Source organism: Passer domesticus, chromosome 6 (assembly GCF_036417665.1).
Source record: "Passer domesticus isolate bPasDom1 chromosome 6, bPasDom1.hap1, whole genome shotgun sequence".
In the NCBI taxonomy this organism is placed as follows: domain Eukaryota; kingdom Metazoa; phylum Chordata; class Aves; order Passeriformes; family Passeridae; genus Passer; species Passer domesticus.
The window spans coordinates 8,606,722-8,622,334 of NC_087479.1; the positions used below are offsets into that span (position 1 = coordinate 8,606,722).

The 15,613-nt window shown below is 51.2% G+C and overlaps 1 protein-coding gene across 1 annotated transcript in view; it reads left to right on the plus strand.

Moving 5' to 3' along the window:
• AHNAK2 (AHNAK nucleoprotein 2) overlaps window positions 1–7,391 on the plus strand; it is a 34,537-nt gene extending 27,146 nt beyond the window's left edge. The window contains exons 18-19 of the mRNA XM_064422587.1: window positions 740–7,285; window positions 7,371–7,391. Coding sequence (XP_064278657.1) covers window positions 740–7,285; window positions 7,371–7,391 — 6,567 coding nt within the window. The remainder of the gene's footprint in view (window positions 1–739; window positions 7,286–7,370) is intronic.
• The last annotated feature ends 8,222 nt before the right edge of the window (window positions 7,392–15,613 follow it).

Here is a 15,613-nt window from a genome sequence, read left to right on the forward strand (position 1 = left end):
CTTTGGCTGGTCCAGCAGCAGAGAGCCCAAGGGCACCGGGGCCGCCGAGGTGGACGTCAGCCTCCAGAAGCCTGAAGTTACACTGCCTTCCGGAGCCGCCGAAGTGGAGGTGACCCTGCCCGCGGCCGATATCCAAGCGCCCGGAGTGGAGGTGACCGTGGAGACGCCCACGGTAACAGCAGAGGGTGAGAAAGGCCGATTCAAGATGCCCGACGTCAAGATGCCCAGCGTCAAGCTGCCCAAAGTCAAAGCTCCCCAGGCGCAGGTCAGCCTGCCCAAGGCCGAGGTCTCGCTGCCCAAGGGCCAGGAGGGCGAAGTCGCCCTGCAGGGCCCCGAGGCCGAAGCCAGCCTGGAGGTGGCCGCTGGCAAAGCTGAGGGCGGCGGCATGAAAATACACATGCCCAAAGTCAAGGTGCCCAGCGTGGTCTTCTCCAAGCCCACCGTCAAGACTCCCAAACTGGACGCAGACGTCAGCCTCCCGCAGGCGGAGCTCAAGGCCGCCGATGCCGACATCACTGTCACGGCCCCTGACGTCAAGCTGCCCTCGGTCGAAGGCTCCCTCGAGCTGCAGGCGCCCGACGTAGACCTCAAAGCGCCCTCCGCCGAAGGCAAGCTGGAGCTGGAAGGCACGGGCCTGAAAGGCAAGCTCAAGATGCCCAAGTTTGACAAGCCCAAATTCACAGTGTCCTCCCCCAAGGCCGAGGCGCCCACAGCCGAGGTCAGCCTGCCCAGCGCAGAGCTCGACCTCCCCTCCGCCTCCGTGACGGCTGCAGGGGAGGGCACCGGCGTGAAGCTGGAGAAGCCCTCCCTCAAGATGCCCAAAGCCGACATCAAAGCTCCCAAGGTGGACATCAGCCTGCCCTCCGTCGACGTCACCCTTCCGCAGGCCAGCGTCGACCTGCAGGCGCCCGAGGCCACTCTTAGCCTTGAGGGAGATGCCAAAGTCCCAGAGAAGGAGGCCGCCAAGACCAAGGACGGCAAGTTCAAGATGCCCAAGTTCGGCATGCCTTCCTTTGGCTGGTCCAGCAGCAGAGAGCCCAAGGGCACCGGGGCCGCCGAGGTGGACGTCAGCCTCCAGAAGCCTGAAGTTACACTGCCTTCCGGAGCCGCCGAAGTGGAGGTGACCCTGCCCGCGGCCGATATCCAAGCGCCCGGAGTGGAGGTGACCGTGGAGACGCCCACGGTAACAGCAGAGGGTGAGAAAGGCCGATTCAAGATGCCCGACGTCAAGATGCCCAGCGTCAAGCTGCCCAAAGTCAAAGCTCCCCAGGCGCAGGTCAGCCTGCCCACGGCCGAGGTCTCGCTGCCCAAGGGCCAGGAGGGCGAAGTCGCCCTGCAGGGCCCCGAGGCCGAAGCCAGCCTGGAGGTGGCCGCTGGCAAAGCTGAGGGCGGCGGCATGAAAATACACATGCCCAAAGTCAAGGTGCCCAGCGTGGTCTTCTCCAAGCCCACCGTCAAGACTCCCAAACTGGACGCAGACGTCAGCCTCCCGCAGGCGGAGCTCAAGGCCGCCGATGCCGACATCACTGTCACGGCCCCTGACGTCAAGCTGCCCTCGGTCGAAGGCTCCCTCGAGCTGCAGGCGCCCGACGTAGACCTCAAAGCGCCCTCCGCCGAAGGCAAGCTGGAGCTGGAAGGCACGGGCCTGAAAGGCAAGCTCAAGATGCCCAAGTTTGACAAGCCCAAATTCACAGTGTCCTCCCCCAAGGCCGAGGCGCCCACAGCCGAGGTCAGCCTGCCCAGCGCAGAGCTCGACCTCCCCTCCGCCTCCGTGACGGCTGCAGGGGAGGGCACCGGCGTGAAGCTGGAGAAGCCCTCCCTCAAGATGCCCAAAGCCGACATCAAAGCTCCCAAGGTGGACATCAGCCTGCCCTCCGTCGACGTCACCCTTCCGCAGGCCAGCGTCGACCTGCAGGCGCCCGAGGCCACTCTTAGCCTTGAGGGAGATGCCAAAGTCCCAGAGAAGGAGGCCGCCAAGACCAAGGACGGCAAGTTCAAGATGCCCAAGTTCGGCATGCCTTCCTTTGGCTGGTCCAGCAGCAGAGAGCCCAAGGGCACCGGGGCCGCCGAGGTGGACGTCAGCCTCCAGAAGCCTGAAGTTACACTGCCTTCCGGAGCCGCCGAAGTGGAGGTGACCCTGCCCGCGGCCGATATCCAAGCGCCCGGAGTGGAGGTGACCGTGGAGACGCCCACGGTAACAGCAGAGGGTGAGAAAGGCCGATTCAAGATGCCCGACGTCAAGATGCCCAGCGTCAAGCTGCCCAAAGTCAAAGCTCCCCAGGCGCAGGTCAGCCTGCCCAAGGCCGAGGTCTCGCTGCCCAAGGGCCAGGAGGGCGAAGTCGCCCTGCAGGGCCCCGAGGCCGAAGCCAGCCTGGAGGTGGCCGCTGGCAAAGCTGAGGGCGGCGGCATGAAAATACACATGCCCAAAGTCAAGGTGCCCAGCGTGGTCTTCTCCAAGCCCACCGTCAAGACTCCCAAACTGGATGCAGACGTCAGCCTCCCGCAGGCGGAGCTCAAGGCCGCCGATGCCGACATCACTGTCACGACCCCTGACGTCAAGCTGCCCTCGGTCGAAGGCTCCCTCGAGCTGCAGGCGCCCGACGTAGACCTCAAAGCGCCCTCCGCCGAAGGCAAGCTGGAGCTGGAAGGCACGGGCCTGAAAGGCAAGCTCAAGATGCCCAAGTTTGACAAGCCCAAATTCACAGTGTCCTCCCCCAAGGCCGAGGCGCCCACAGCCGAGGTCAGCCTGCCCAGCGCAGAGCTCGACCTCCCCTCCGCCACCGTGACGGCTGCAGGGGAGGGCACCGGCGTGAAGCTGGAGAAGCCCTCCCTCAAGATGCCCAAAGCCGACATCAAAGCTCCCAAGGTGGACATCAGCCTGCCCTCCGTCGACGTCACCCTTCCGCAGGCCAGCGTCGACCTGCAGGCGCCCGAGGCCACTCTTAGCCTTGAGGGAGATGCCAAAGTCCCAGAGAAGGAGGCCGCCAAGACCAAGGACGGCAAGTTCAAGATGCCCAAGTTCGGCATGCCTTCCTTTGGCTGGTCCAGCAGCAGAGAGCCCAAGGGCACCGTGGCCGCCGAGGTGGACGTCAGCCTCCAGAAGCCTGAAGTTACACTGCCTTCCGGAGCCGCCGAAGTGGAGGTGACCCTGCCCGCGGCCGATATCCAAGCGCCCGGAGTGGAGGTGACCGTGGAGACGCCCACGGTAACAGCAGAGGGTGAGAAAGGCCGATTCAAGATGCCCGACGTCAAGATGCCCAGCGTCAAGCTGCCCAAAGTCAAAGCTCCCCAGGCGCAGGTCAGCCTGCCCAAGGCCGAGGTCTCGCTGCCCAAGGGCCTGGAGGGCGAAGTCGCCCTGCAGGGCCCCGAGGCTGAAGCCAGCCTGGAGGTGGCCGCTGGCAAAGCTGAGGGTGGCGGCATGAAAATACACATGCCCAAAGTCAAGGTGCCCAGCGTGGTCTTCTCCAAGCCCACCGTCAAGACACCCAAACTGGATGCAGACGTCAGCCTCCCGCAGGCAGAGCTCAAGGCCGCCGATGCCGACATCACTGTCACGGCCCCTGACGTCAAGCTGCCCTCGGTCGAAGGCTCCCTCGAGCTGCAGGCGCCCGACGTAGACCTCAAAGCGCCCTCCGCCGAGGGCAAGCTGGAGCTGGAAGGCACGGGCCTGAAAGGCAAGCTCAAGATGCCCAAGTTTGACAAGCCCAAATTCACAGTGTCCTCCCCCAAGGCCGAGACGCCCACAGCCGAGGTCAGCCTGCCCAGCGCAGAGCTCGACCTCCCCTCCGCCACCGTGACGGCTGCAGGGGAGGGCACCGGTGTGAAGCTGGAGAAGCCCTCCCTCAAGATGCCCAAAGCCGACATCAAAGCTCCCAAGGTGGACATCAGCCTGCCCTCCGTCGACGTCACCCTTCCGCAGGCCAGCGTCGACCTGCAGGCGCCCGAGGCCACTCTTAGCCTTGAGGGAGATGCCAAAGTCCCAGAGAAGGAGGCCGCCAAGACCAAGGACGGCAAGTTCAAGATGCCCAAGTTCGGCATGCCTTCCTTTGGCTGGTCCAGCAGCAGAGAGCCCAAGGGCACCGTGGCCGCCGAGGTGGACGTCAGCCTCCAGAAGCCTGACGTTACACTGCCTTCCGGAGCCGCCGAAGTGGAGGTGACCCTGCCCGCGGCCGATATCCAAGCGCCCGGAGTGGAGGTGACCGTGGAGACGCCCACGGTAACAGCAGAGGGTGAGAAAGGCCGATTCAAGATGCCCGACGTCAAGATGCCCAGCGTCAAGCTGCCCAAAGTCAAAGCTCCCCAGGCGCAGGTCAGCCTGCCCAAGGCCGAGGTCTCGCTGCCCAAGGGCCAGGAGGGCGAAGTCGCCCTGCAGGGCCCCGAGGCTGAAGCCAGCCTGGAGGTGGCCGCTGGCAAAGCTGAGGGCGGCGGCATGAAAATACACATGCCCAAAGTCAAGGTGCCCAGCGTGGTCTTCTCCAAGCCCACCGTCAAGACACCCAAACTGGATGCAGACGTCAGCCTCCCGCAGGCAGAGCTCAAGGCCGCCGATGCCGACATCACTGTCACGGCCCCTGACGTCAAGCTGCCCTCGGTCGAAGGCTCCCTCGAGCTGCAGGCGCCCGACGTAGACCTCAAAGCGCCCTCCGCCGAAGGCAAGCTGGAGCTGGAAGGCACGGGCCTGAAAGGCAAGCTCAAGATGCCCAAGTTTGACAAGCCCAAATTCACAGTGTCCTCCCCCAAGGCCGAGGCGCCCACAGCCGAGGTCAGCCTGCCCAGCGCAGAGCTCGACCTCCCCTCCGCCTCCGTGACGGCTGCAGGGGAGGGCACCGGCGTGAAGCTGGAGAAGCCCTCCCTCAAGATGCCCAAAGCCGACATCAAAGCTCCCAAGGTGGACATCAGCCTGCCCTCCGTCGACGTCACCCTTCCGCAGGCCAGCGTCGACCTGCAGGCGCCCGAGGCCACTCTTAGCCTTGAGGGAGATGCCAAAGTCCCAGAGAAGGAGGCCACCAAGACCAAGGACGGCAAGTTCAAGATGCCCAAGTTCGGCATGCCTTCCTTTGGCTGGTCCAGCAGCAGAGAGCCCAAGGGCACCGTGGCCGCCGAGGTGGACGTCAGCCTCCAGAAGCCTGAAGTTACACTGCCTTCCGGAGCCGCCGAAGTGGAGGTGACCCTGCCCGCGGCCGATATCCAAGCGCCCGGAGTGGAGGTGACAGTGGAGACGCCCACGGTAACAGCAGAGGGTGAGAAAGGCCGATTCAAGATGCCCGACGTCAAGATGCCCAGCGTCAAGCTGCCCAAAGTCAAAGCTCCCCAGGCGCAGGTCAGCCTGTCCAAGGCCGAGGTCTCGCTGCCCAAGGGCCAGGAGGGCGAAGTCGCCCTGCAGGGCCCCGAGGCCGAAGCCAGCCTGGAGGTGGCCGCTGGCAAAGCTGAGGGCGGCGGCATGAAAATACACATGCCCAAAGTCAAGGTGCCCAGCGTGGTCTTCTCCAAGCCCACCGTCAAGACTCCCAAACTGGACGCAGACGTCAGCCTCCCGCAGGCGGAGCTCAAGGCCGCCGATGCCGACATCACTGTCACGGCCCCTGACGTCAAGCTGCCCTCGGTCGAAGGCTCCCTCGAGCTGCAGGCGCCCGACGTAGACCTCAAAGCGCCCTCCGCCGAAGGCAAGCTGGAGCTGGAAGGCACGGGCCTGAAAGGCAAGCTCAAGATGCCCAAGTTTGACAAGCCCAAATTCACAGTGTCCTCCCCCAAGGCCGAGGCGCCCACAGCCGAGGTCAGCCTGCCCAGCGCAGAGCTCGACCTCCCCTCCGCCTCCGTGACGGCTGCAGGGGAGGGCACCGGCGTGAAGCTGGAGAAGCCCTCCCTCAAGATGCCCAAAGCCGACATCAAAGCTCCCAAGGTGGACATCAGCCTGCCCTCCGTCGACGTCACCCTTCCGCAGGCCAGCGTCGACCTGCAGGCGCCCGAGGCCACTCTTAGCCTTGAGGGAGATGCCAAAGTCCCAGAGAAGGAGGCCGCCAAGACCAAGGACGGCAAGTTCAAGATGCCCAAGTTCGGCATGCCTTCCTTTGGCTGGTCCAGCAGCAGAGAGCCCAAGGGCACCGTGGCCGCCGAGGTGGACGTCAGCCTCCAGAAGCCTGAAGTTACACTGCCTTCCAGAGCCGCCGAAGTGGAGGTGACCCTGCCCGCGGCCGATATCCAAGCGCCCGGAGTGGAGGTGACCGTGGAGACGCCCACGGTAACAGCAGAGGGTGAGAAAGGCCGATTCAAGATGCCCGACGTCAAGATGCCCAGCGTCAAGCTGCCCAAAGTCAAAGCTCCCCAGGCGCAGGTCAGCCTGCCCAAGGCCGAGGTCTCGCTGCCCAAGGGCCAGGAGGGCGAAGTCGCCCTGCAGGGCCCCGAGGCCGAAGCCAGCCTGGAGGTGGCCGCTGGCAAAGCTGAGGGCGGCGGCATGAAAATACACATGCCCAAAGTCAAGGTGCCCAGCGTGGTCTTCTCCAAGCCTACCGTCAAGACTCCCAAACTGGATGCAGACGTCAGCCTCCCGCAGGCGGAGCCCAAGGCCGCCGATGCCGACATCACTGTCACGGCCCCTGACGTCAAGCTGCCCTCGGTCGAAGGCTCCCTCGAGCTGCAGGCGCCCGACGTAGACCTCAAAGTGCCCTCCGCCGAAGGCAAGCTGGAGCTGGAAGGCACGGGCCTGAAAGGCAAGCTCAAGATGCCCAAGTTTGACAAGCCCAAATTCACAGTGTCCTCCCCCAAGGCCGAGGCGCCCACAGCCGAGGTCAGCCTGCCCAGCGCAGAGCTCGACCTCCCCTCCGCCTCCGTGACGGCTGCAGGGGAGGGCACCGGCGTGAAGCTGGAGAAGCCCTCCCTCAAGATGCCCAAAGCCGACATCAAAGCTCCCAAGGTGGACATCAGCCTGCCCTCCGTCGACGTCACCCTTCCGCAGGCCAGCGTCGACCTGCAGGCGCCCGAGGCCACTCTTAGCCTTGAGGGAGATGCCAAAGTCCCAGAGAAGGAGGCCGCCAAGACCAAGGACGGCAAGTTCAAGATGCCCAAGTTCGGCATGCCTTCCTTTGGCTGGTCCAGCAGCAGAGAGCCCAAGGGCACCGTGGCCGCCGAAGTCGACGTCAGCCTCCAGAAGCCTGAAGTTACACTGCCTTCCGGAGCAGCCGAAGTGGAGGTGACCCTGCCCGCGGCCGATATCCAAGCGCCCAGTTTTGATATTCCTCTAGATTCTTCTGCTCATAAAGAGGAGGAATTTGGTAAATCTAAAAGTTCTGTATTTAGAATGCCTAAAATTTCTCTTTCTAAAAGTTTCAAACCTCATGCGGAAATACAGTCTGGTTGTGATGCTTCTGTTTCAGAAACTCTTTGTTATTCTTTAACGGAGGACAGTTCTTCTGCTCTTTCTGAAAGCGTTGAACCAAAATGTTTTTCTGATGTTAAGGGTGGCAGTGTGTCTAAAAGTACCAAATTCAGAGTTCCTAGCATTGGTTTCTCTAAATCTGAAGTAACTTCATCTAAAATTGATCTGGAGTCCTCATTACAAAAGGGGGACATTACTCTTACTAAATACCAAACTAATCTAACAGAATCAGAATCAAAAATAGCATCTCTTGCTGAGGAAAATCTTTCAGATTTTGAAATTTTAAGTGAAGATGGTTCTGAAGATCAAGGAGGTTTTAAGCTAGAGGGCAAAACCACATCTGCTGAAATGTCTTTTGTTGACACAGAGGTCACAGTTAAAATTCCTAAATTCCGAAAGCCCAAATTCAGAATTCGATCTAAGGGAAAAGCATCTGAAAGTGACATTCATTCCAACGTGGAATCTGAAATTTCCAAGGGAAGGATAACATCTGATATGACTGATCCTGATACTGAAAAACCAGTTCAAATCTCTGATGCCCATCTTAATGTAAAGTTGCATAAGCCTTCACTTGAAGTTGTTCTGGACACACCAAGATTGGATCCAAATGTCTCATCCTTGGAGGTTACTTTGCCAAACTTAGAAGCAGAAATCCACGGGCCAGATTTAGAATGCAAGGCAGAACAGGAAGTAGTTACAGGAGAGAAGGGTACTGAGGAGAAAGAAAATAAATTTAAATCATCAAAATTCAAACTGCCTTCATTTAGGTGGTCACCAAAGAAAGAAGCTTTTGCTCCTTCTCATGTTGAGGAACATCTGGAAGGACCCACTTTGTCTACCTTATCTGGAGATATGGGATCTGAATTAACTTTTCCTACTCCTGAGAATCAATACCTTCATGAAGAATTTGATACAACAGAAAAAGATGGTGAAAAGGCCAAAACCAAGAAGTCCCAATTTACCATGCCAAAGATCTCATTCCCTAAAATTAAGGGTCAGAAAGTACAGGTCCCTCTGCCTGTACTGGAAACTGATGTCTCTGGACCCAAACAAGAAAAAGAAGGGGTTTCTGTTCAGAAATCTGAGAAAGGAAGTAGTGGAGAAGTTGCAGGACTGGGCATAAAAGTTCCTGAAGTTACAATGCCAACTTTGGAATTTTCTAAACCAGAAGCCAAGGCTCCCAAAATAGAGATGGATATTAGCATGCCTACAGGTGAGGTCAAAGTTTCTACCTGTGAAGGAGATGGGCTGACACTGAAATCAGCTGCTGCTAGTGCCAGCCTCTCCACCTCAGATATTAAGATGATACCTGAAGGTTCGCTTGACTTGAAGAGCCCTGACCTAAGTGTTGAAAGAACATTAAGTGAAATTTCTGTGGGTGATGTAGAGATAAAAGCTGAAAGTTCTGAAGGGAAAACAAAAATGTCTAAATTCCAAATGCCAAAGGTAGGAATTACACTTTCTAAAGGGAAAGGGTCAGAAAAGGATGTTGGCCAATCCAAATCAGAAGTCAAGGTTCCCCAACTAAAAGCAACAGTAGAAATATCTGACATTGCTGTTGAGACACCAGACTTGAAGGTGGAATGTGGCACAGAAATGGGGACTTACAGCCCTGAAGCCAAAATTAGCAAAACTGACAGTAAGACATCAGAGACTGATGTTCACCTCCCATCAGCTGACATTCCTATTCCAAAAACAGACAGTGGTATTCAGGATTCAGATGCATCAGTAAACATCAAGGGAGAAATAAAGCAAGATGGAGATGGAGAAGAGAAAGAAGGACATTTCAAAATGCCCAAATTCAAACTTCCATCCTTCAGTTGGTCACCAAAGAAGGAAGCAAGTGTTAAATCTGATTCTGGAGCAAATTTGGAAGACCAAAAGCTTGCTGTCATGTCAAGCAGGACAGACACAGAAGTGAAAGGAACTGCAACTGACCTCGATCTGGAAATAGCTGCAGGAAAAGTTGAAGAAAAAAGTCCAATTAAAAAGCCTCAATTTGTCATGCCTAAAATTTCACTCTCCAAGATCAAGGTTCCAAAATCTCAAAAAGTTGAAGCTGATGCTACTCTTCCTAAAACAGAAATAGAGGGTGATGATTCTATTAAGATACCTGATATAGAAAAAAGTCATCCTGAAGAGACTGAAGAAGGGGCACAAATCAGCATAAAACTGGCTGACACTACGGTCCACACTCTGGAGTTTTCCAGGGTAGAAACTGAATCCTTTAAAACTGAAATAACAGTCAGCTCAGCAAAGATTGATGCTTCTTTGACTCCCTCAGAGGGGAGTTCTCAACAGGTTGACTTAAAGATAAGTTCTACCAATGAATGTAACATTCAAAAAACAGGTACTAAACTCCCCAAAGGAGAAGCTTCAGTTGATTTGAAGAGCCCTGATATATTAACAGAAAGCTCAACAGTTGTGGATGGAAAAAAAGTGAAATTGGAAGGTCATGAAGGGAAGATTAAAATGCCTAAATTCCAGAAGACAAAGTTTGGAATCTCCCGAACAAAAGGGAAAGTCCCAGAGACAGAGATCAGCTCTTTAAAAATAGAAGCTGAGCTACCCCAACTAAGAACAACAAACGAAATTGCTGACATTGCTGTGGGAGTTCCAGCGTCAGAACTTACATCTGGTATGTCAGATCCTGGAGTAGTTGATGGTAAGATAAAAACACCCCAGTCTCTGATGGGTGGCATTGAAGATGCAAAGGTAGACATAAGCACCCAGTCAGTGTCTAAATCAAAGACAGAGGGAGTTAGTGAGAGTCTTGAGGAGAAGGAGATAAAATTAAAAGAACATGAAATAAAAGCTGAAGAAGTTCAGACTGAAGAACATCAGGGATGGTTTAAAATGCCAAAATTCAGAATACCTGCATTTGGCAGGTCATCCTTAAAGGAAAGAAAAAGTGATGCTGATATTGAAAGTATGGGAAAAGCTCAGGCAACTATCCCTTCTGCTAAAGTACAAACTGAAACAAGTGTTCCTGAAAATACCTTCTCATTACCACATGCAGTTGCTGAAATTACGATTGGAAAAGAAGGGATTCAAAAATTAGGAGATTCTGTGAAGAGTTCTAATGTTAGCTTGCCAAAGATTGAAGGGGATATTTCATTATCCACAGAAAGAACAGATAGTAGAGTGAGTATTCCAAAAACTGAAACTTACGCAGACGTAGTTAAGCGTAGTGCTGATGGACATACTTCAGAAATCACAGTGTCTGCAGCAGAATTGTCTAAATCATACCCAAGTACTTCAGAAACTGACAAAGACAAGAGTTCAACAAATAAATTTCCTACATGTACTCTGACATCTCCAGAGCATAAAGGCAAATCACAGGATATAAATGTCCAAAAGGTAGAAAGTTCCATGAAGTTAGACACATCAGGGGTAGGATGCAAACCATTATCAGCTGAAATTACTCTGGATGCAACACAGAAGAAAATAGATGTTAATCTTCCAAAGGAAGAGCTAGATATTCAAAACAAAGAAGCAGCAATTAAAAAAGGAAAGATAAAGGGTGAGGTGAAAATCATAGGAAAAGAAAGTGAAGAAAGTCACTTAAAAAGGACTACGTGTGAATGGTCTACAACAAAAGGATCAGAAGATGGTACTTATGTTACTGCTAAGCTGGAAGATCTAAAGGTAGAAGTTCCAACAGTGAAGACAGATGTTAAAATTACTGGAGTAGATCCTGAAATAAAATTTCGAGTGAAAAGCATTGAAAAGGATGTGTTTGCAGGAGTGGAAGTGCAAGTGGAAGACAGAGCAGAAACAAGTAAAATTAAAGCATACAAGTTTAAGATTCCAAGGTTTGGAATGTTGCATTCTGAAATTAAGGGGTTTGAAGATGATACCAATTTGCCAAAGTCAGAAGCTGATTCAGCACCTAAAAGTGAAAGAGGCACACCAGAAATGCAGTTACCAAAACCAGAAGGATCAATTGGCCTGAAAAGTCCAGCTCTAGATCATATAGAAGCATCTGCCAGAATAACAGGGGAAACAGTGGACCGAACACAAGGTATCCCAGAAGTAACTGTAAGAATTCCCAAACTAAAAATACCAAGATTCACTTTCAGAACTCCCCCAGTTGAAGCTGATGTTTTACTGTCAAAAGTAGTAACAGATCCAAAGGGATCTAGTACTGACATTGAAATAGTGCAACTGCAAGAAAGCTCTGCTATCCCTGAAGAAACACCAGGAGCTGTAGATGGGGGTGTTCAAAAAGCAAAAAGCAAAATTTTAACTCTGACTGAGCCTGACATTAAAACAGCACAAATGACAGCCACCATAGAGTCTTCTCTTTCAAGTACAGGGCAAGATATTCATTGGTCTTATATAGAGGGCCAAGAAGTAAGTGAAAAAGTAGAACCTGAACATGTTGCTATTGAGCGGTGTGAAATTTACACTACTGAAATAGTGAAAGAATCAGAGATTCTGTCATCAGAGGTCAAAACTGCCACTTTGGGATTCTCATTGCTCAAGGCCAAGTTGCCTGAATCACACAGTGATTTAGATGTGCTGATCCAGCAGCCATCTCCAACAGAAGATGCATCAGTGAGAAAACCTACAGGTCCTGGTGAAAGCTTTGGAATAGCAGCACAGAGAACTGGCAGTGCTGAGCTTAAACTATCTGACAAACCACACTGCGAGTCTGAAGAATCAAGAGGAAAAGTAAGTTTGTCAAAGTTAAAAACATCTGCTGCTGAAGTAAAGAGTTCCAGTAAACTTGAAGAGAGTTTTCCTGATAAATCACCAGAGAGAATAACTGCAGCTCCTCTCTCTGAAGATGAAGATGTAGTTGAAGCAGTGGAAGGTGAAGAAAAAGACATAACCAATGAGAAAGAAAAGACTGATAGTAAAAGATCTCCTGGAAGATTTAAATTTTGGCTTCCAAGTATTGGCTTTTCATCTTCTGGGGAAGAAACAAGCACAGATGCAAAAGCAGAAATAAAAAAATCGGTTCCAGAAGATGTGAAACCTGTTGACACACCAGAAGATTCCTCTAAGCAGGCTGAAAAAGCTGGATGGTTTAGATTTCCCAAGCTTGGTTTCACATCTCCTTCCAAAAAGGCTAAGTCTGTTGACAAAGAAGAGGTGGGTCATAAAGAGGGAAGACTCTCAGATGAAGATAGTCCAACAGATAAGCCAGATGTGTTTTTTGATGCACAAGAAAGCTTATCACCTAAAGAAATAGGAGAAGGTGAAAAAGCTGAAACTGACGGGGCCTCATCTATCGTGACATCTTCAGCAAGAACTGAACTAATCTTGTTGGAGGAAGAAAAAGATAGTAAATCTAATATTGTTTTAGATACAACCAAATGAAGGTTGTATTTTCTCAATCCTCAATCCTCCATGAAAACAAAATCATCCACAGAAGATAATGTTTTCCTGATTTTCTATTAACTGAAAATTAAAACCCAAGGTTGGTATTCATGAAAACAGTTGAACAGAATTTACTACATTCAAATTTTCAACTACATGGATGTACTAGATTGTACACTAATAAAAATAATTATTTCTTCATATCTACCCCAAGGGCAACAATTATGACAGGTGCAGTTGAGCCCATAGGTTGAGCAAAGTCTGATTAGATACCAGAACCATGAAAGTAAATAATTGAAAGGCTCAACAGTACCAAAAGACTTGTTAAAGAGGCTTCCCAAAACACATCAGTTATATTTAGATTACAGATTATTTTCAGAATGGGCTCTAAACTATTATGAGAACTAGACTTACCTGTTTAGATTTGGGAACTTTCTGATCTACTTTTGCTTTGTTATTAAAATGTTTGTTCTTTATTTCAGCTAAGGTAGTATGTATATTCCTCAAACATCTTAAAATATAAAATAAAATTAAATATTAGTGTAGAAAGACTAATGCTTTGCCTCTTCCTCTCTTCTCTTTTTTTTTATTGTTGTGGCAGGTTATATTTAGCCTTACAATATTTAAAAAAAAACAAACAGCAAAAACCAACAGAATTATTTCAAGACCAAAAACCATGTAACTAAATCATGTTTGTAAGATACCAGAATAAAACATGCTTACAAAGAATATTATTCAAATGTGGATAAATAAATTTTAATGTATATACTTATGGGATAGTTAAATGCTTAGAATGATCTGCCACACTGGTGGAATTGCTTCAGAGATTTTCTGGGAAAGGAGGTGTATATAATTATTTGCTCTTTTGTTTATATTAACGCTTCTCTCAAGTGCACAATGAAAACCAGGGGGGCATACGTGACAGCCTTCACATGTACCATTAAAACACTGTCTGTATTCTTAATTCACAATAAACTCACTATACAAATAATAACTTCAGTAGTGTGAGTTACTGACATTTCTGATTTGGAAAATCCCAGCTTAAATTTGCAGAAGTTTACATGTACTTCTCTGTCTCCTGAAGTGGATGCTTAATGACAGCACAGTTCCTAAATACAGGGCTAAGGAAGAATTTTCACTCATTACAATCCCAATTTGAATCATAGAATATGTTGAGTTGGAAGGAACCTGTCAGGATCCTTGAATCCCACTCCTGGCCCTGCATGGGACACCCCAAGACTCCCACCATGTGTGTGAAAGCATTGCCTTTGGACAATGAACTCTGTCAGGCTTGGGGCTGTGACCACTGCCCTGGGGAGTCTGTCCCAGTGCTCAAACATGCTTTGAGTGAAAAACCTTTTCCTAACACCCATCCTAAATCCCTCATGACTGAGCTCCAGCCATTTTCTCAGGTCTTGTCACTGGCCACGAGAGTGAAGAGATCAGTACCTGTCCCTCTGCTGCCCCTCATGAGGATTTGAAGGCCGCACTTGAGCTTTCCCCTCAGTCTCCTCCAGGCTGGACAGACCAAGTGACTTCAGCCACTCCTCACACAGCTTTCCCTCCAGGCCCTTCATCATCCCTCTGACCTCCTTTGGACACTCTCTAATGTCTTTTTTTTTTATTGTGGCACCCAAAACTGCTCACAGGACTCCAGGCGAGGCTGCCCCAGTGCAGAGCAGAGCAGGACAATCCCCTCAAATACAAAAAAAAAAAAAAAAAAAAAAAAAAAAAAAAAAAAAATCCCAGGAGACTTTACTAGTTCCCTGAACAAGCTGAAGTCAGCTCTCCTCCTGTCCACAGCTGAAGTTTTGCTGTCCCTTTTTCTCCTGTCAACAGAGATTTTAAACTCAATTTCTTTGTGGCCTCTTTGGCCAAGATGGCTGCAATCACCACTTCACTCACAAGATCCTCTCTTCAGAATGACAACTGCAGACATGCTTTGTTATAGTAGTTTTCTCTTCCCATATTTCTCCATGTTCTACTTAGTACAGAAAAGCAGACACAGCAAAACACTTAGGAAATGGGTTGTAAGAGAAGTGTACTTGGCTGTCTAACCATCTGTAGATTAAGATGTTCTTAATTTCTTCTCTTCTTCTTATCACAGAATCCTAGAATGTTAAGGGAACAGAAAGAATCTTCAAGATCATCCATCCAACCCCCTGCCATGGGCAGGGACACTTTCCACTGGCCTAGCTTGCTCAGAGCCCCATCCGGCTTGGACACTTCCAGGGATGGGGCAGCCACAGTTTCTGTGGGCAAAGTGTGCCAGGGCCTCACCACCCTCACACTAAAGATTTTTTCCTTATATCTCATCTAACCCTGTTTCACTTTAAAGACATTTAAAACAGAACAGAACAGAATAGAACTGAATTGAAAGGGGCCCACAATGATCATTCAGTCCAATTGCTTGACCACTTAAGGGATGATCAAAACATCGAAAAAACAGTTAGATTATTAAGGGCCTTGTCCAAATGCCTCTTGAACACTGACAGGCTTGTGGCATTGAACACTTCTCAAGACAAGTCTGGCTTAGTGTTTGACCTCTCTCTTGGTAAGGAAATGTTTCCTAGTGTCAGGTTTGAACCTCCCCTGATGCAACTTTGAACCATTCCCACACATCCTAACACTGGATACCAGGAAGAAGAAACTGGCTCCTCCCTTTCCACTTCCCCTCTTCAGTACCACCACCACAATCCACCCTGCAACTAAAGCTGACTTTTCTGGGCCTCTGCAGAGAGCAGAGGTCTGTGAGTCAGTGCCCATGGCCAAAGAGCTGTCCTCTAAGGACTGTGGCGATATTCATGACTGTCAAGAAATTTAGTGTACCCTGATAGGTCATAAATGGTAGAGGAAATGTTTTCTCAGTACCTGGATTAAAGCAGCAAAGGTATGTTTTATCTGTAACAACTG